Below are 21,567 nucleotides of genomic sequence, written 5' to 3' on the forward strand. Positions count from 1 at the left end.
GAATACCATATTGCTTCAACGTCTCAAACAAGTAGGGCCACCTCACCATGTCAAAAGCTTTCTCTGCATCAAAGCTGATTAACAGAGAAGCCAAACGTTGATATTTCACCGTCTCCAGGGAGGCCAATATGGCACGGATATTCCGAACCGCTGTTCTTCCTTTCATGAATCCTACTTGAGCCTCCTCTACAGATCTGGAAGCACCCTTGCCAACCTATTTGCCAATATTTTAGCGTACAACTTAACATCCGCATTGAGAAGGGAAATTGGCCTATACGATCCAGGGTCTGTTACGTTCTTGCCGGCCTTCGGGATAACTACAAACTGGACTTCTTTCATCGTATCCGAAATAATCCTCTCCTCCACCATAAAATTAAACAGTGCCAGAAGCGGGTCTTTAATATTCTCATAAAATTGCTTGTAAAATTCCATTCGATAGCCATCTGGACCCGGCTTTTTATGAGATGCACTTTGTTGCAATGCTAGCATAAGATCTCCTTCCACAATTGGACTATTCAGCCTTTGCACTTGCCGGGGGGACAGCTTAGGTAACTCTACAGAATCCAAAAACATTTCTGCGCTCAGCCCCTCATCCTCCGGCTTAGCATAGAGAGCCTCATAAAACTGGCCAAAACAGTCCACTATTTCCTGATCTGTTCTTAGCATCTGCCCATTTAAGGTCTTCAACTGTAGAACTCTAGAAACTCCACTCTTGCTCCGCACCATATTTGCCAGCAACTGCCCGGCCTTATTACCATGTTGAAATAGTTTATAATAAAATTGGGTCTTTACGGCCCTCTGGTGTAGTAGTTCGTTCAGTTCTTTTTGTGCGACCAAGAGTAGTGTCCTATTCTCATCAGTAGCATGTCGGCCATATTGCCTCCTATAGTTGCGAATCTGCAAGTCTAAACGCAAAATCGCCTTGTCCCGAATCTTCCTAGCTCGAGCACAGTAGGAAATAATGTCCCCCCGCAATACAGCTTTTTTTGCTTCCCAAAATAGGGGCGGCTGCTGCCTATGTATATCATTGTGGAATGCATAACCCGCCATCCTCTCTGTTAAAAATGCCTGAAATTTCTGATCCCCCACTAATTCTAAGGGATATCTCCAGAGACGCATACCACCCCGCCTTTATGGGCCTCACCCATCTCAGCCATATCAAAGCATGGTCCGAGACTGCATAAGGACCCATCTCCGCCTGTACTATCTGTGAGAAAAGAGAGCTTGAAACAAATAAATAATCAATGCGAGACTGCGACGCATGAGCTCTGGAGAGATGGGTGAAATCTTTGTCTGACGGATGTAAGACACGCCACGCATCCATTAAGTCTAGTGCTTCACAAAGCAGAGTCAAGGCCTGGGCACCCCCTCCCGAACTCCCAGCACCAGAACCAGATCTATCAAGCAGGGGATCAACCACTAGGTTGAAATCTCCTCCCACGATAAAGTTCCCCCCTTTAAACGTAGTTAACTGAGTAATTAACCCCTGAAAATTTTTTTTATCAAACACATTTGGGGCATATACATTACAGAGCACCAGATTTTGACCCTCAATTTCCATTGAGGCCACAATGTATCGCCCCTCCAAACTCATTATTGTAGATATAGTCTTAATTTGTAAACCTTTCCTGAAGAGAATTAACACCCCAGCCTTCCTCCCCACTGCTGGGGCCTCTAGCAATGAACCTACCCAGCCTGTTTTAAACTTTATATGTTCCTTCGATGATAGATGTGTCTCCTGCAGCAGGGCAATATCTACTTTCTGCCGCTTCAACGCCTGGATCACTTTTGTCCTCTTTATGGGGGATGAAACTCCCCCAATGTTCCAAGAGACAATTTTAAGTGACCCCAGTGTACCAAAAGTCAAATATTAACACATAAAAGGTTATATTTGTGAACAAAATGAGAGAATCCCCCCAGCCCATGGGGCTCCCCTCTTCAATCCCCTATGACTCTGGCCCAGAGAATAAAACCCTGTCAGATACCTCCTTCCCTTCCCTATCCCCCCTCCCTAGAACCGCTCCACAGTTTTACCGTGGTCTAGGATCACGCGAGCTCCCCCCACATCCTCCCCATGTAGTACCCTCTTGTCAAAAACCACCATTACATCTTAGCTCCGACTTCCCTTTACACCTATCACACCTAACTGAATCCACATTTATACTACCAAATCCCCAGAGACCACTATCATAATAATCTACCTCCTCCCCCAGTAAACTCAATCACTAAACATTTACCACATTTCAGCCCTTTGTCCCAATCAAATAAACAGTCAACAATTTAAACAGTGGTAACAGGTATAGTTAGACCGTTGCAGCAACTTCCGGTTCCTGGGCCAGCTACCGCTCTCTGAGCTATCAATTATCCAGACTTTGTCCAAGTCCTCCTGATCTGCAAGCTCCACTATAGCCTCCAAGAAGCACCAGTTGCAATGTACCTTCAAAGTCTCTACACGTGCTCCTTCACGCTGGCTCTTCAGCAACCAGGTCCCTCTTCACAAACTGCTTGGCCTCCGCTGCCGAGGTGAATATGATCTGTTTCCCCTTGTGCCAGATCTTTAAACGGGCCGGGTAGAGCAAAGCAAATTGAATTTTTTTGGCAAATAGCTGTTGACACACCTCACGAAATGCTCTCCGCTGCGTGGATACACCAGCCGAAAAGTCCTGGAAACAGCGCACAGTGTTATTATCATATTGTACAGTTCCTGCCCTCCGAAAGGCTCTAAAAATCTCCTGCTTATGAGCAAAATTGAGGACTTTGAAGATAACAATTCGGGGGCGCGGATCTTTCGGGTTTCCAGGTCCCAGCCGATGAGCACGTTCCACTCTTAAGGGTCCCGCCAGTGATTGTAATTGCAGAGTTTTTGGTAGCCAGGTCTCCAAGAAATCTTTCAACTCTGAGTCTTTAATCTTTTCAGGCAGGCCTACCATTCTGATGTTACTCCTGCAAGCTCTGTTCTCCAGGTCTTCCAGCTTGTCCACCTTGCTTTTCAAGTCATTTTGCGTTTTCTCCTGTTGTTGTACCTGGTCCTCTACATCGGAGAGCCGCTGTTTGTAGTGGGAAAACTCTGACTGGATGGTCTCCAGCTTAGTATCAATACCTCCTAATTGCTCTGCTATCTTTTGGAGTTTTATATCTACCGACGCTCCCAGCATGGCAGAGACTTCCGCCGCCGCCACCTCCGCCGCCCTCGCACAGCTGATTGACTTCGGGCCTTCTTCTTCTCTGTCCGCCATCTTTGTATCTGCTGTGCGAGTTCGTGCGCTGTCTTTCTTCACCGATTTAGCGGCCATCGCGCTCAACTATGACTCCGCAACACTCCTTAGCGAAGCCCCGGTTTTTCAGATCGCCGTCGGTGTGTTTTACCGCTGTGTAAAGTGGCGAAGGTAAAGTTTTTAATTGAAAAAACAGCGCGGGGGAGGTGGGAGCTCAGCACGACGACACCCGTTCTCTAGCCGTGCATCACGTGATCCTCAACTGAGGAGAATTTAATGTTGCAAAAGAAAATAGAAAATTTGGAAAACCAGCAAAAAATGAAGACTTTACGATTTATAAGTTTTTCTAAATTACCAGATGTTGCTTCTTTAATTATCTTTAAGAAATATTTATCAGAAATTTTGAAAATACCAGAGCAAGCATATCCTCCGGTTTCAAAAATGTATTATCTTTTACCTTATATTAAGAAACCCTTTGGTCAATTATTAACAGTGAGCACCATTTGATGAGTTAAATTAGACAATAGAGGACGAAACTATTGGAGTTCAAACTGCTACCCTAATAGTATATTTTGTCTTACAACCAGATTGTGATTGGATTCTGAAGACTTTTTTCGTCATAGACAAGAACTTTTTTTGAACCATAAAATTTAGAGTCTTTCCTGATGTATCTAGACAAACTCAAAGAAGGCGTCAGTCTTTTTTGAAATTACGTCCACGTATTCTTCAGCTGGGGGGGAGGGGAAACCTTCTGGCTTAACTTTCCTAGTAAATGTGTGATTAGTCAGTTAAATATGTTTTCTTTGAAATGGATCATTTGGTATCTTTTCTGGACTCTAAGCAAACCCTTGTCTCACCCCCTCTGTTATCAGCTCCTGTAATATCTACTCCGTAATTAATACTTGGGTTGATCTAACACCATTTTTCTTTTTTGATGGTTCCTTGAATTGTGCCTTGCCTCCTCCCATTGAGTGGACTTGATACAAATGTACTCATAATCAATGTATATTAAAATTTGTAATAGTTTTTTTTTTAAGGATTATATAAAGAGGATGGTAGTATTACAGCAATTAGTTTTTTTTTCTTCTCTTCTTTATGTATGATATCCTTTATTGATCTGTGACATTGTTCTTTTCTGTTCAAGAATTTTCTTGTCAAATATATTGAAATTTCTTTAAATATAAAAGAAACGATGCAATAACCTATCTGATCTAAATTAGCCTCCTTAAAATCATGCCAATGTTGATCAGCAGACATCACATCATTAGAGTTTGATCTGGATGCATCTAAACAGTCAATGGATGATGTAGGTGGAAACTGAGACCCAATATCAGCAATCTTTTTTTTTTCCAAAAAATTTTGCAAGCTCTATGCCTGAAAGAGAAGATTGAATGAGATGATCTGCAGGGTCCTTAAAAAGATTATGAACAATTTTAGAATCTGAGAATCATTTGACTCAGCAGCAGAAAGATAAACTTGTTTGGCCTATTTCAACAAGCAGAAATATGCAAGACTTCTAAATTGACTTCCAATATCTTAGATCTGGGCCATTATGAAAATGCCATAGGTAAAAACAACATTTAAGTGACATATACTTTTTCAAACATTTTTTCAAGTGCCTCACTTTTTCTTTATTCAAATGACCATTGAACAGCAGGATTTTAGCAACTTACCCGCTCTGTGGCATAGACAATGTCAAACAACCCCAGCAAAGTCACAGAGATTCCAACAGCAGGACCATTCACCACTGCAATCAGTGGTTTAGGAAAATCAATAAAAAGGCCCACGAACTTCCTGGGATAAAAAACATTAGCAATATTTTGTGAATCATCTACTATTTGCAGCTTTTCTATTAATTGGTTTGAACTGCCACACCCATTTTAAATTCCCTTCTCCCAACACAAATGAGTCCTTTTACAAAGGCGCGCTAGCATTTTTAGTGCGTGCTAAATGTAAGTGCATGCTAAATGCTAGAGACGCCTATAGAAACATAAGGGCATCTCTAACATTTAGCACGTGCTAAAAACATTAGCGCACCTTTGTAAAAGGACCCCAAAGTTTCTTCTGCATCACTATATGTTAACAATGCAATCTCAAACAAGCATATCTAGACTAACTTTCCACTTGAAGGATGAAGATAAATTAACAGTGGTGCCAGAGATGCCAAGTTGCCCAGTTCCAAGCTGGAGCTTTTGAGACAGTTCTGGTTTTGAACTTATATCCCAAAGCAGTGTGGCATTTGTAGTGCCTAATCCTACCCATTGCAATCAGTGCTGCAAGTCCCATAATGCACCAAGATGGGGGTGGTCAAGAAATCCAGGACTAACTCAAAATCTCCAGCATGGAACTGGATAACTTGGTATCTGTGAGTAGCGCATCAGGAATCCGGACTGGAAGGCTTCAGCATTATTCAGCCTTTTAAAACACGGCCATCAGTAATTACCACACACAGAGGGGAATTTTATAACAGGGCACTTAAAAATGAATTGTGCACCTATTTTATGATAATTGCAAATGTATGAATGCACTCTACGTGTGTACACACATACATCACAACTCCGCTCCCAAAACGCAGCACATGTATAAGTATCTATGTATTAACCAGTGAATGCACTTATATACACATATATAGCTGTGCAAGTTTAGAAAAGCTACTCTTCTGCATTTACACATGAAAAAGACTTTCTAAAATTATTTCCATGGTCTATCAGCATCATTGATTGAAGTCTCCAACCGGAGCTAAGAAATTGAATTTCATTTGACGTGAAAGCTTAACATGGACCTATAAATCTCCTCCAGTAATCCTGATATGGAAACATAGCAGGTGATGATAGGCTATGATTCTTGGTATGTGATAGTCTCAATATAGTGAAGATACTTCCATTTAGCAGGTGTTCTTTGAGTACAGCACACTTTATATTCTCACAAGTGGGTGACGCCAACCCGTGTCGCCCGGTACGGAACTTAAAACTAGTATAAGCAGAGCTTTCTGCAGTGCAAAGACATGCTACACCATGCATGCACGAATGCCTTCCCGCCCACCGCGAGAACGTGGTCTCCTAATACTACAGCAAAAATAATAGAGACAACTCCAAGGGGAGATGGGAGGGATTGTGAGAATATAAAAGCCTGCTGTCCTCGGAGAACACATGCTACAGGTAAGTACCTTCACCTTCTCTGAGGACAAGCAGGCTTACTACATAAGTATTGCCATACTGGTACAGGCCAAAGGTCCATCATCCTGTTTCCAACAGTGGCCAATCCACCCATAATGGACAATGGACTTTTCCTTTAGGAAGCCGTCCAAACATTTTTTAAACCCTGCTAAGCTAACCACCTTTACCACATTCTCTGGCTACGAATTCCAGCGTTTAATTACATGTTGAGTGAAGAAAGATTTTCTCTGATTCGTTTTAATTTACTATTTTGTAACTTCATTGAATGCCCCCTAGTATTTTTGGAAAGAGTAAACAGACGCTTCACATCCACCCTTTCCACTCCACTCATTATTTTATAGACCTCTATCATATCTCCCCTCAGCCGCCTTTTCTCTAAGCTGAAGAGCCCTAGCCACTTTAGCCTTTCCCCATAGGGAAGTCATCCCATCCCCTTTATCATTTTTGTCGCCCTTCTCTGCACCTTTTCTAATTCCACTATATCTTTTTTGAGATGCGGCGACCAGAACTAAAAACAATATTCGAGGTGTGGTCGGACCATGGAGTGCTACAAAGGCATTATAACGTCCTCATTTTGTTTTCCATTCCTTTCCTAATAACATCTAACATTCTATTTGCTTTCTTAGCCATCGCAGCACACTGAGCAGAAGGTTTCAACATATCATCAACGACGACATCCAGATCCCTTTCTTGGTCGGTGACTCCCAACGTGGAACCTTGCATGACGTAGCTATAATTCGGGTTCCTCTTTCCCGCATGCATCACTTTGCACTTGCTCACATTAAACATCATCTGCCATTTAGACGCCCAGTCTCCCAGTCTCGTAAGATCCTCTTGTAATTTTTCACAATCCTCTTGAGATTTAACAACTTTGAATAACTTTGTGTCATCAGCAAATTTACCTCACTAGTTACTCCCACCTCTAGGCCATTTGTCTCCTCTATGTACCTCTCTGTCTCCCTCAGCTCCACTAAGTCTGCTACTCTAGCCTCAAGAGAACGGACTCGTTCTCTGAGAGTTAGGAGCTCTTTGCATCGGGCACACATATATAACCTCACCAACTGGGAGATAATCATACATGTGATACAATGCAAGACTTTGTAGCACCCCTCTCGCTGCTGGACTGCTGACTTCATCTTAGTATTTTTGAGATTTTAAATAATTTAAAACTTTCTAAAGTATTAAGGATATTAACCTAATATGAAAATGTCTTTTAGTTTATATGATATATTGTGTGATTTATGTAGTGTTTTCTTCTTAGATGGTAATGAAATATTTTTAAAACTGTAAGAGCACTCCTTGCTTGTTATCCTAATTACAATAACGGACTATAAATGAAGAGTTGTGCTAGGTGTAGGTGGGTGGGCAGGGTGGACGGGATGAAGACTAAACTAGGTCCTGCAGTGCCTGCTAGAGGCTATCTGTTAATGCTGTGGTACAAAGTTCAAGTTTTAGAACTAGGGGGAAAAGAGTATAGAGATTAGTTGATAAAGTTTGCTATTTTATATTTTTACTCTGCCTATCACTAACCTACAATTCCTCCTTTAAACCTCAATCTTTAGGCTCCCAAATCAAAAAGCAAAATAGTGTTCACTTACCAGATAAATGTCCTCTTCTCTCAGAACTTCTCAAGTGGGGAATCCCTAGCATCCAGGCTCACCAAAAACAACAAACACTGGACAACTGGGCCTTGCAAAGGCAAGGACATAATATAGATTAACCTGAAACTATATACAACTGAGTTAGAGTGCAGCCTGGAACAGATTAACCTGAAACTATATACAACTGAGTTAGAGTGCAGCCTGGGACAGATTAAAACAGACCTAGGAGAGTGGAGTTGGATTCTAGACCCCAAACAGGTTCTGTAACAATGTCTGCCTGAATTGAATGTCACGTTGGATATCTTGCTCAAGGCAGTAGTGTGATGTGAATGTGTGGACTGAAGACCATGTCGCAGCTTTGCAAATTTATTCAATGGAGGCTGACCTCATGTGGGGACAAACTTCGGTTTAGCGCACCACTGAAAAGTGCAAGATTCACTTATATGCATGGTTTAAGACCGCTCCTCTACAGGAAAGACTCCACAAAAGCGCATGCACGGAATATGGAAGCCAATTGGCAAGTGACAAAGGGGCGGTAAATTTGAAATCTCATTGGTTAACTGCCACAGGCAGAATAAGCGAAAGAAAGTTGAAAGTTGTTACAGTGTACACTGGAGTCGTTGTCATCACGCAACTGAAAGACTTTAACACTGGCTGAACAAATAGAAGTTCTTAAAAAATTAGAAAACAAAGTCAAGCATCTATTGCTAAAGAATATGCTATCAATCCAAGTCAAATTTCACGTATCTTGAAGCAGAAAGACCAGCTTCTGGAAGACTAGCAAAGCAATACAAATCCACACAGGAAACGAAAACGGGCGGGAAAAGCTGAGGATGTAGAAGATGCTCTTCTTCGTTGGTTTTCTCAAGTCAGGAGAAGACTGTTTCCTGTTAGTGGTCCATTGCTTATGGAGAAATCTAATCAGCTAGCTGAAAGTCATGGACTAACTGAATTCAAAGCCACTGTTGGATGGTTGGAAAGATGGAAGGAGAGGAACAACATAAAATTCAAGAAACAGCATGGTGAAAAACAAGACGCTGATGACTTTGGTGCTGAAAATTGGGTTGTTTCAGTTCTTCCTACCATCTTGAATGAGTTTGCACCTTGTGACAATTCCTGATGGAACACTTGTATTCAAAGAAGCTAAAACTACAGGAAGTAAAACGTTGAAAGACCGACTGACGATCCTCCTTTGCTGCAATATGGATGGGAGTGAGAAGTTGGAACCCCTCGTCATTGGAAAGAGCAAACAGCCCCGTTGCTTCAAGAAAGTTAAGCGACTTCCTGTGTCATATGAGGCTAACGCAAATTCATGGATGACTGGGGAATTTGGAAGCAGTGGCTAAAGAAGTTAGACACTAGAATGCGGGCACAAAGCGTCAGATTTTGTTGCTTTGTGATAATTGTGCTGCACACAGTGATGATGTCAGGCTAACGTCAAGGTGGTCTTCCTGCCACCAAACACTACCTCTCTGATCCAACTTATGGATCAGGGCATAATAGACAATTTCAAAAAACGTTATCGGGCTCTTGTGCTACATCGTCTGATGAGCATTATGGATGACCAGAGTGGCAAACGTGCTATTGAACTGGCTCGTAATCTATCACTGTTGGATTCCCTACATATGCAGAAAGAAGCCTGGAATCATGTTACACAGGCAACCATTGTGAACTGCTACAAGCGGGCAAGCTTTGTTAAGGATGTGGAGAGGGATGAAACAGATGCAGCTGTTGCAAACGTGTCAGATGAAGAGGTTATTGACATACCAGCCAGTGTTACTGAAGAGGAGTTCCATCACTATATAGCTGTTGATTACAATCTACAAACAGCTGACGATAGCACTGATGTCCAGATATGCACCTACACGCAGGCAACAGCTGATGATGAAACAGATGATGAAATGAGCAGCGAGGCACATGCTGACGAAATTCAACAACCTCCTGTCACTTTTGCAAGAGCACTGGAGAGTCTCAACACCGTGTGGGCCTATCTGGAGGCCACTGGATGTCAGTACTATGACAGTTTTTACTGTCTGGTAGACGTAGTCTATGGAACTCACAGACACAATAGTGTACAGAGGACTATAACTGATTACTTCAAGTAAGCCTAACGTCAGTTAATGGAGACTGTATACTTTGTATAATAAACAGTATTGTATATGTTTTTCAGATGTCAAGCTTCTTTGGGTCACAACGGTTAAGTGCACGCTCCGGTTAACTGCATGTATTTCTTTGGTCCTAGACCCTTGCACTTAAGCTGCATGCACTGTAATGCATTTCCCGATGCCAACCACCACCCTGTTGGGATCAAAAGAAACAAAAAGCTGGGCCTGGTCCACTATATATAGTAGGCCAATGCCCTCTTGCAATCCAAAGTGTGCAAGCTGCTTTTGCCAGGATGGGTATGAGGTTGGGGAAATTATGTTGGCAAGACAATCAACTGGTTCAGATGGAATTCTGATACCACCATTGGCAAGAACTTAGGGTGAGTATGGAGGTCTACTCTGTTGTGATGAAACGTAGTATAAGGTGCATCCACCACTAAGGCCTGAAGTTCACTGACTCTAAGAGCTGAAGTAACAGCCACCAAGGAAACAATCTTCCAGGTCAAGTACTTCAGATGGCAGGAATTCAGTAGCTCAAAAGCAGCTTTCATCAGCTAGGTGAGAATGTTGAGATCCCATGACATTGGTGGAGGTTTGACAGGGGGCTTTGACAAAAGCAAACCACTCATGAAGCGAGCAACTAAAGGCTGTCCAGAGATGGGCTTACCTTCTACACGTTGATGATAAGCAACAATAGCACCAAGGTGAACCCTTACAGAGTTGGTCTTAAGACAAGACTCTGATAGGTGTAGAAGGTATTCAGGCAGGGTCTGTGTAGGGCAAGCAAAGGGATCTAGGGCCTTGCTCTCACATCAGACGGCAAACCTACTCCATTTGAAAGAATAGCACCTCTTAGTGGAGTCTTTCCTGGAAGCCAGCAAGACACGGGAGACACCTTCCGAAAGACCCAAGGAAGTGAATTCTAGGCTCTCAACATTCAAGCTGTGAGAGACAGAGACTGGAGGTTGGATGTAGAAGAGACCCCTCGTTCTCCATGATGAGGGTCGGAAAACACTCCAATCTCCATGGTTCTTTGGAGGATAACTCCAGAAGAAGAGGAAACCAAATCTATCACGGCCAGTACGATGCAATCAGAATCATGGTTGAAGTTCAACAAAGTTTTCCCCACTAGAGGTATGGGAGGATACGCATACAGAAGACCTGTCCCCCAATTGAGCAGGAAGGCATCTGATGCTAACCTGTCATGGGCCTGAAGCTTGGAACAGAACTGAGGGACCTTGTGGTTGACCTGAGTGGCAAAAAGGTCCACCAAGGGGGTGCCCCACGCTCGGAAGATTTTGCAGGCTATGCCCATATTGAGAGACTACTCGTGTGGTTGCATAATCCTGCTCAGTCTGTTGGCCAGGGTATTGTTTTTGCATGACAGATAAGTGGCTCGAAGGAACATGCCAAGTTGGCGACCCAATGCCACATCCGAACGGCCTCCTGACACAGAGGCGTGATCCAGTGCCCCCCTGCTTGTTGGTGTAATACATTGCAACCTGATTGTCTGTTTGAATGAGCACAATTTGATGAGACAACCAATCTCTGAAAGCCTTTAGAGTGTTCCAGATCATGCGAAGCTCCAGGAGATTGATTTGAAGATTTGTTTCCTGAGTGGACCAAAGATCTTGGGTGTGAAGCCCATCTACATAAGCCTTCCATCCCAGGAGAGATGCATCTGTTGTCAGCACATTTTGTGGCTGGAATGGAAGCCCCAGAGTCAAACTGGATCGAATGGTCCACCACAAAAGGGAGCTTACAAGCTCTGTGGACACTTGGATGACATCTTCCAGACTAACCATGGCTTGATACCACTGAGAAGCCAGGGACCATTGAGATGGTCTCATGTAAAGACGTATCATGGGTGTAACATACACTGTGGAAGCCATGTGACCCAACAATATCAACATCTGCCAAGCTGTGACCTGCTGAGAAGCTTGAACATTGGAAGCGAGTGCAACAAGAGTGCCCAATCTCGTGTCCAGAAGGTAGGCTCGAACCTTCTGTGTATCGAGCAGGCCTCCTATGAACTCCAATCTCTGGACAGAGCGGATAGGACTTGGGGTAGTTTAAAACGAACTCTATTAGCTCGAGCACACGAATAGTCATTTGCATGGACTCCCGAGCACCAGCCAAAGTGGTGCTCTTTACCAGCCAATCGTCAAGATATGGGGACACATGGACTCCCAGTCTGTGTAGTGATGACGCAACTATCACTAGACATTTGGTGAAGACCCTAGGAGCTGATGCGAGGCCAAAAGGCAACACTGAAAGTGATATGTTCCCAGCCAAAATCAAAAGATACTTCCGTTGGGCTGGAAGTATTGAGATGCGAGTATATTAATCCTTTAAATCCAGAGAGCATAGCCAAACATTTTCCTGACTCATTGGGAGAAGGGTGCTCAGGGAAACCATCCTGAACTTTTCTCGGACTAGGAATTTTTTCAGGGCCCTTAGTTCTAGGATGGAACGCATCCCCCATCTTCTTTTGCACATGGAAGTACCTGGAATAGAATCCCCACCCTTCCTCTTCTGGTGGAATGGGATCAACCATGTGGGCCTTCAGAAGGGCCGAGAGCTCCTCTGCAAGTACCTGCCTGTGCTGAGAGCTAAAGGAATGAGCTCTTGGTGGGCAATCTGGAGGTTTTAGATATCAATTGAGCGCTTATCTGAGATAAACTAGTTGAAGAACTCACCAGTTGGAGGTGGTAAGGGGCCTTCCACCCCCCCCCCCCCCCCTTCGATTGTCATGTTGTCCAGGATGGACACTTAGTGCAGCTATGCTCTGCTGGAGCCAGTCAAAAGCTCATTCCTTGCTTTGCCTGGGGAGCAGTAGGGCCTTTGGTGCACACTGTTGATGTGAACGAGCACGCTGGGATTGAGCCTGAACCAGGCTGGCGAGCTGAGTGGTTGTACCTACGCCTCTGATAGTAATAGGTACGCCTCCTTGGTTTGCCAAAAGTCCTCCTAGCTGAGGAGGTATATGCAGAAGGTGACCATCGGGAGAGAGGAGAGATGGTATCAGTATGTTTTTTGATTTGGTCAGCGACCTCCTCAACCTTCTCTCCAAAAAGGTTATCCCCATGGCATGGTGCATCTGCCAACCTCTGCTGAACAGAATGTTCCAATTCAGAAACACGCAGCCATGAGAGTCTGTGCATGGCTATACTCTGAGTAGAGATCCTGGCTGCAACATCAAAAGTGTCGTAAGTGCCCCTGGCGAAAAACTTTCAACACGCCTTCTGCTGCTTGACCAACTAACGAAGTGACCTGGCCTGCTCCGAAGGAGTGTTTCAGCCAGGTCTGACAACTTGCACACCAAGTTTCGCAAGTGGATGCTTATGAAGAGCTGGTATGATTGTATTCGGAAAATGAGCATTGAAGCCTGGTACACCTTCCTTCCAAAAGAATCCAGGGTTCTAGCTTCTCTACCTGGGGGCGCTGAGGCATAATCCCTGGAACTCCTAGCTCTTTTTGAGAGCAGATTCCACCACCATGGAATTGTGAGACGACTGAGGCTTATCAAAACCAGGTGCACTGTGGATCAGCTATTGGGTGTCGATGTTCTTGGGCATGACCGGGACCAACAGAGGGGACTCCTAGTTCCTAACAAGTAATTGGAGTACCTCATGGAGACGGACAGTCACAGACCTCCCTAAGACGAGACTTGTAGTCCAGGACCTTGAGCATCTTGGCCCTGGGCTCGTCCTCCACTTCCAAAGGAAAGGGAATAGCATCAGCTATTTCCTTAACAAAAGGGAATGAAATGCTCTCTGGAGGAAACTGTCTTCTTTCAGGTGGAGGGGAGGGTTCAGAGGGAAATCCATAGGACTCATCCGAGGAAAAGTACTTCGGATCCTCCTCTGAATCCCATGAGCGCTCTTCTTTGGTGTCAGACAATACCTCCTGATGGAAGTGTCGAGAACAAACCTGCTTCAATGTGAAGGAACCATGCTCTTGAGAACGGCATTGAGAAGTCAGTTCCAGCTTGGGTGGCAGTTGATACTGGAGCCGCATGCGGCATTGGTGTCAGAGGCCGCAACAGTAGGCAGGGCAGGCGCAAGCACCCCCGATGCCTTTGCACACTGGTGCTGTTGCATTAGGCCATCCAGCAGCTCAGGGAGCAAGGCCCGGATGCACTCATTGAGGGCCAACACTGAGAAAAGCTGGGGAGACAGTTCAAGCTCAGGATGCAGAGCTGCTGGGATCGATGCGGGAGCTGGGTCTTGGCTGTTGGGAGACTGACACATTGTCACCTCTTGTATGGAGGGAGAGTGGTCCTCCCGGTGTCAACGCTTCTCTGGTGCTGAATCCTTCGATGCCCTGGAGCTCCCAGCACCATGCGTTGATGCTTCTTGGCCTTTGCCTGTAGCGTGTCACTGCCAATGAGGACACTGAATCCACATGTCGCCTCGGGGTTGGTTCCGACAATGAATGGTCCCGAGGGAACCTGCAAAGCAGGAAGCCTCAAGGCAAGTGGAGACCCACTCAATGCTTCAATGTTTCCAGTGTGGTCTAGCAGCAGCCATGCTTACCAATGCTTACCGATTGCCAACGCCTCCGACCTTGATGCTCCAAAAGTCCTCTCTCATTGAGCCTCTCTGGAAACCTGCGTCTCTTCTTCATGCAAAGATATAAAGCACAGTTAGATGAGCTATGGTGGGGCCCAGGACACTGAAGACACCAAGAATGGATGTCCTTCCCAGAGATCGTCTGATTGCAGGGGGTACAGTACTTAAAGCCACTGGAAAACTTTGTGGACATGGAAGGAAAGCCACTAGAAAACTTTGTGGACATGGAAGGAAAACTTCCTCGGCTAAATTAAACGAAGCAATGGTGCCTGAAAAAGGGCAAGGCATGGCAAAAAAACAAAGGGAAAATTCCAGGCCAAAGTCAAGACCTAAAAGTGGCCGAATGATGACGAAAAAGAAAGGAAACTTAAAACCAAGCAAAATAAGCTAAAAATATATGAGAGACACAAAAAAATGGGGTTCCACTACTGAGAACACAATTACAATGGAACAAAAATTGCTGAAAGACACAAAAAAAACTCTTTAGGACCAAGTGTTGTGAAGAGCCAGTAAAAAAAAAAACATGCCCTCTCCTCACCAAAGCAGAAAAAGAACTGAGACCGCGTTCTCGTGGTGGGTGGGAAGGCACTTGTGCATACATGGTGTAGCGAGTCTCGTGTTCCACAAAGCCCTACTTATATAAGTTATAAGTTCCGGACCAGGCGATGCGGATCGGTGTCACCCACTTGTGAAAATAAGCCTGCTTGTCCTTGGAGAAATACTGTTTATACTTTCTTTCAAATTCTAGCAATGATTTTAAAGCAAGTTAAATTTTCATTATGAAGGATTTTTTTTTTTTTAATTTTGATTTTCCTTCACTCGCTGATCTTATGTGGTTCATCCCATTTAATGCAGCTATGGTGGAAATTACTCACATCTCAAGGTGTATTTTCAACCCCCTTACTCTAGAAAGTATGAAGAGATCTCCATCTAGATCCACAGATACTTCCTATTAACAACTATAGACGCTGTTAATGTAACCCTTCACCGCTTCAACTACTAATAGTCCCTAAGCTGGCCAAGGAGTCCAAAGACAACCAAATAATGCAGGATAAGCCTGGCAGAAGCTAAGTATACATACTCCAACATTATTGCAGCATCCTCCGCCATCTTTTCTTTTCCATCTGATGATATGTTCATAAAATTGTTCAGGTCATTCCCACTGCAATAATAATCACCGCTTCCTGCAACCAGCAGAAAGAAAGAACCATAAAAGAAACTCTGTGAGGGCTAGGGTTACCATATTTTGTCCCCTCAAAAGGAGGACACATGCCCCGCCCCACAACACACCCCGCCCCCTTTCACACCCGCCCGCCCCCTTTCACACCCTCGCTCCGCCCCTGTCACATTTTCCCCTCCCCCGTCACATACCTTGTCGCCCCCCCTCCCCTTACCTTACTACTGCCCTGGTGGTCTTGTGACCTCTTCGGGGCAGGAAAGAGCCCCCTCTTTCCTGCCCGGAGCGCTGCCCTGCATGCATCCTTCCTGTTGCTGATCCTCGGCGCCGATTCAAAATGGCCACCAAGAGTGGAAGTCTCGCAAGGTCACTTCAACTCTTGGCGGCCATTTTGAATCGGCGCCGAGGATCAGCAACAGGAAGGATGCATGCAGGGCAGGGCTCTTTCCTGCCCCGAAGGCAGAAGAGGTCACTAGACCACCAGGGCAGTAGTAAATAAGGAGAGGGGAGGCTAGCAATCTGCCCGTTTGTCCAAAAATCCAGACAAACGGGCAGACTGTCAAAACCCGCCCGGTTGCCCGGACATGCCCTCAAAAAGAGGACATGTCCGGATAAATCCAGACATATGGTAACCCTAGTGAGGGCTAACCAAACAGCTCTAGGGTAGGAATGTGAAACTCATGGTGGGAAAACAGATGCAAAATTAATGGGCTTCTAAATTTAACTTGATAATAGAGCTACCTTGAAACAAGTCAAACAAGTGGGGAAAGCATGCAAAGCACTGCAAATGGAATTCTTTCCAATCTCTAACGGCATAGGTGTATTTGTGTTGTCTGTGTGTCTTAGATGTAGAGAAGAGGGGCAGTCTGAATGGAGTGATCATTTGAAAAGAATAATAAAATAAAACCAAGTGTGATAATACATCAAACCATTAGATGGCAATGCCAATAGACATGAATTTTATAATTTAACCATAGCTGCCATAGGAATTAGTTAGCAGTATAGATAAAAGGCATTAAGAATAATGGAATAAATTATTCTCCTCTAGAATCATTGTGTACTTCCAGACATACTATTTCTGTACTGGGTATCATACTTGATTTTAAAATTATGTATCTGGCTTCAAATTGCCAAGGTTTTACAAAACACTTTGTTTTTTAAAGCTATATCTTGTTTGCAGGCCATGTGCATTTCTTGATCTATCAAATTTTCAATTGTTGGCACTACCATATTTGGATTATTGTAACATGTTGAATGCAGGGTTGCCAGAAATCTCTCTGAAGCCTCTTCAATTAGTACAAAATGCTGCGGCAAGAGTCACTGTTGGGAGCGAGAAGAATGACCATCTCTCTCTACTGGTTTATGTATGGTGAGGGAATAAAGTGGGAGAACTGAAGGATCAGCACACAGATTCATGATATTTTCAGAGTTATGTGTGGGTGAAAAAATATCAACCTCCCCCCAACAGGCGGATCGTCCGGCAGAGCTACTTTTACTGCGGCTATGCTACTCTGGAGCCAGTCAAAAGCCAATCCCTTGCTTTTGCTGGGGAGCCGGAGGGGCCTTAGGCGCACATCGCTGACGAGAGCGAACCTGCTGGGAGCGAGCTTGAACAGGCTGCCGAGAGGTAGGAGTGTACCTACGCCTATTATAGGAATAGGGAGCACTCCTCCTCCCTCCAAAGAACCTCCTAGTAGAGGAGGTAGTAGCAGAAGGCATCCGGTGGGAGAGAGAATCCATCGCATCATGTTGCTTCTTGAGGGTATCGACCATATCCTCAACCTTCTCTCCAACAAGATTATCCCCCCGGCAAGGAACATCTGCCATTCGCTGCTGGGTCTTCTGATCCAGGTCAGAAACATACAGCCATGAGAGTCTGCGCATCACTATACCTTGAGCAGCTACTCAGGATGCGGCATCAAAAGTGTCATAAGCTCCCCTGGGCAATAATTTGCGACACGCCTTCTGCTGCCTGACCACCTGGTGAAAAGGTTCAGCAAGCTCCAGAGGAAGAACCTTAACTAAACTGGACAGTTGCCTCACCAAGTTCTGTAAGTGAATGCTCGTGTACAGCTGGTATGTTTGGATCTTGGCGGCGAGCATTCCAGCCTGATACGTACGCCTCCCAAAAGAATCCAAGGTCCTAGACTCTTTGCCTGGGGGCGCAGAGGCATAGTCTCTAGTATTCTTGGCTCTTCTGAGAGCAGAGTCCACCACCATGGAATTGTGAAGAAGTTGGGCCTTCACCATCACAGGCTCTCCATGGACTCTGTACTGGGACTTCTTGTTGACAACTGAAATAGAAAGAGGGGAAGACCACAGGGCCGTGCCAAGGGTTTCTGGCGCCCCCCTGCAGACTATCCTGTACTACGTAGAGAGAGAGAGAGAGAGATTCTCAGGTACCAGCAAATACAATCAAAGTCCAATAAAACTGGTAGAAGAATACAGCAATAGTTTCAATCATTTTCAGTGTTACTGACCTGATGCAAAGAGCTTCCATGGCTGGTGTTAGATTTTTATTTATTTTTGTTACATTTGTACCCCGCGCTTTCCCACTCATGGCAGGCTCAATGCGGCTTACATGGGGCAATGGAGGGTTAAGTGACTTGCCCAGTCACAAGGAGCTGCCTGTGCCTGAAGTGGGAATCAAACTCAGTTCCTCAGTTCCCCCAGGACCAAAGTCCACCACCCTAACCACTAGGCCACTCCTCCACTAGGATGGGGTTCAGGATCTACCACCTGCAAGCTGTATCTCCCTCAGTTTTGGACGAGCTTGGGACCTGTTGAGGCATGGAGGCTCAGGGCAACTGCCTTGTTTGAACACCCTAACTTTGACCCTGAGAACATCCAAATGCATTTGGATATGTTCCCTGCTTATATTATACTGTGAGGCTCCAGAAGGCACTCCAATGACGGCAACACCCGGCGGCGCTGGCGGTCCAAATAACTCGGACCGGACGGACGTGTCACATACTCTGCATCTGCGTGTGGGAAGAGCTGGGCGGTGGCGGTGCCAAAGAGCCGTGCGCTGTGTGGGAAGGCAGCAGCAGCGCATGCGCATAGGGGCCAACGTGGTAAGTTTTATTTTTTTTTTTTAATTTGGGTTTTGAAATACAACTGGACGGCAGCGCTGGGCGCGGCGCCCTTGTAGGCAGACATCCCCCTGCGGTGCTTACCCCGCTTACTGGGTTGGCACGGCCCTGGACGACCAATTCCGCAACGTCACTTCCCCGAGTGTATTGTGCAGGGGGGCCGTTGCAACCTCTGCAGGTGGAAAAGGATAATCCAGGACCTCAAGCATCTCAGCCCTGGGCTCATCCACAACCTCCATAGGGAATGGAATGTCCTTAGACATTTCCCATACAAAAGAAGAAAAAGTAAGATTGTCAGGTGGAGACGGTCTAATTTCAATGGGTGGAATAGGATCAGAAGGAAGCCCACAGGAGTCTTCCTCCGAAAAATACCTGGGGTCTTCCTCTTCTCCCCATGAGCGCTCCTCTTCGGTATCAGACAGAAGCTCCTTAAGAGCAGCCCGAACTCGAGCCTGTCTTGACGTCGAGGATCGACGTCCTCGTGGGGGATGCCGAGAAGTCGACGCCTGCCTGGACTCCGGCAAAGCTTCCGCTGCCGACGTCGAGGGGGAGTCAACCCGGGTGGTAACCAGCTCCGGCACCGCAAGCGGTACCGAGGGCGGGGACCTGCTCGCAGGCGATGGACCAGATGCTGTGTCAGCAGTCGGTACAGGAAGCGCAATCACCCTCAACACCGAGGCAGATTATAAGTACATAAGTACATAAGTAGTGCCATACTGGGAAAGACCAAAGGTCCATCTAGCCCAGCATCCTGTCACCGACAGTGGCCAATCCAGGTCAAGGGCACCTGGCACGCTCCCCAAACGTAAAAACATTCCAGACAAGTTATACCTAAAAATGCGGAATTTTTCCAAGTCCATTTAATAGCGGTCTATGGACTTGTCCTTTAGGAATCTATCTAACCCCTTTCAGAATCTCTGGAAGAAGGGCCCGGAGACGCTCATCGAGAGCTGCCATCAGAAAAGACTGTGGGACCAGTGAAGGAGTCGGTGCCAGGATCTGAGGGGGCTCGAGAGCCGGTACCAGGCTGCCAGATGACCGACACATCGGCACCTCCTGAATGGAGAGTGAGCGGTCCTCCTGGCGCCGACGCTTCTCGGGTGCCGACTCCCTCGGCTCCCAGGAGCTCTCGGTACCGTGTCTAGAAGGAGATCGATGACGATGCTTCTTTGCTCGACGCCCATCATCGACACTCCTCGGTACCGATGAGGAACATGTGGAATCCTCACGTCTCCTAGGGGCCAGCTCCAACTCAGGTCGGTCCCGGGGGGCCTGCATAGCAGTAGGCCTCGAGACGGGTGGAGACCCACTCGATGCCTCGCTGCTCCCAGCTCAAATTGGTCTCTCTGCAGCCATTACCTGAACTCCCGGTGCTGCTTCCCTCGACGTCGAAAGACCGGACCAACTTGGAAAAAGCCTCTCGCGCTGAGCCTCTCAAGCCACCTGGGTCCTTTTTTTCATCAACTTGCATAGCTTACAACCAACTGGAAGATGATTGGGCCTAAGACACTGGAGACACCACGCGTGAGGGTCGGTACTGGAGATGGTCCTATTGCAGCGAGTACAGTGTTTGAAGCAGCTGGGAGTCTTCGATGACATGGGCGGGAAAATAGCGTCCGCGAAATTAAAAGGCTCGATTGTGCCAATTAAAAAAAGGCACAAAAAAGGGAAAAAGGATACGGCCGAGCAGCCTAAGGACGGCCGCAACGAAAAAGAAAGAACACTTTAAAGAAGTGAGAAAAATCTAAAAAAAAAATAAGGGAAAATTCAGTTGTTGTTTTTTCTTTTTTTTTTTTTTTTGAAGAAAACGAAAAGTAAAAGAAATGAAAAAGGGGTTCGATAAACGCAAAAATTGATCTCCTGAGCGAAAAAAAAAACGAAGAGCAGCCGAACACACAACTCCTCTTCATGGCGCGGAGAAAAAGAAACTGAGGGAAGCGAGTGGGTGTCGCCGGCGGGAAGTCACTCGCGCATGCGCGGTGTGTTGTTCCCAAGCGTGCTGCGCCGTTCTACAGCTTTCTAAAGTTTTTCTTTTAGTTCCAGTCTCCTGGGCCGTCGCGGACGACGACCCTTGTGTGATGATATCCAGCCTGCTTGACCTCGGAGAAAGCGAATGCTACATACCTGTAGAAGGTATTCTCCGAGGACAGCAGGCTGATTGTTCTCACTGATGGGTGACGTCCACGGCAGCCCCTCCAATCGGAAACTTCACTAGCAAAGTCCTTTGCTAGCCCTCGCGCGCCCGCGCGCACCGCGCATGCGCGGCCGTCTTCCCGCCCGAAACCGGCTCGAGCCGGCCAGTCCAGTATGTAGCAAGACAATACACTTCAAGGGAAGACACAACTCCAAAGGGGAGGCGGGCGGGTTTGTGAGAACAATCAGCCTGCTGTCCTCGGAGAATACCTTCTACAGGTATGTAGCATTCGCTTTCTCCGAGGACAAGCAGGCTGCTTGTTCTCACTGATGGGGTATCCCTAGCCCCCAGGCTCACTCAAAACAACAACATTGGTCAATTGGGCCTCGCAACGGCGAGGACATAACTGAGATTGACCTAAAAAATTTACCAACTAACTGAGAGTGTAGCCTGGAACAGAACAAACAGGGCCCTCGGGGGGTGGAGTTGGATC

The 21,567-nt window shown here is 45.9% G+C and overlaps 1 protein-coding gene across 3 annotated transcripts in view; it reads right to left on the reverse strand.

The window, feature by feature from the left end:
• The window catches only part of ECI2 (enoyl-CoA delta isomerase 2), a 192,431-nt gene that overhangs the window by 69,765 nt on the left and 101,099 nt on the right, over positions 1 to 21,567 (reverse strand). For all 3 annotated transcript variants that reach the window (XM_030208681.1, XM_030208688.1, XM_030208698.1), the window contains exons 6-7: positions 15,753 to 15,855; positions 4,889 to 5,009 (exon numbers count right to left, since the gene is read on the reverse strand). In XM_030208681.1, coding sequence (XP_030064541.1) covers positions 4,889 to 5,009; positions 15,753 to 15,855 — 224 coding nt within the window. The remainder of the gene's footprint in view (positions 1 to 4,888; positions 5,010 to 15,752; positions 15,856 to 21,567) is intronic.

This window comes from Microcaecilia unicolor, chromosome 1 (assembly GCF_901765095.1).
Source record: "Microcaecilia unicolor chromosome 1, aMicUni1.1, whole genome shotgun sequence".
Classification (NCBI taxonomy): Eukaryota; Metazoa; Chordata; class Amphibia; order Gymnophiona; family Siphonopidae; genus Microcaecilia; species Microcaecilia unicolor.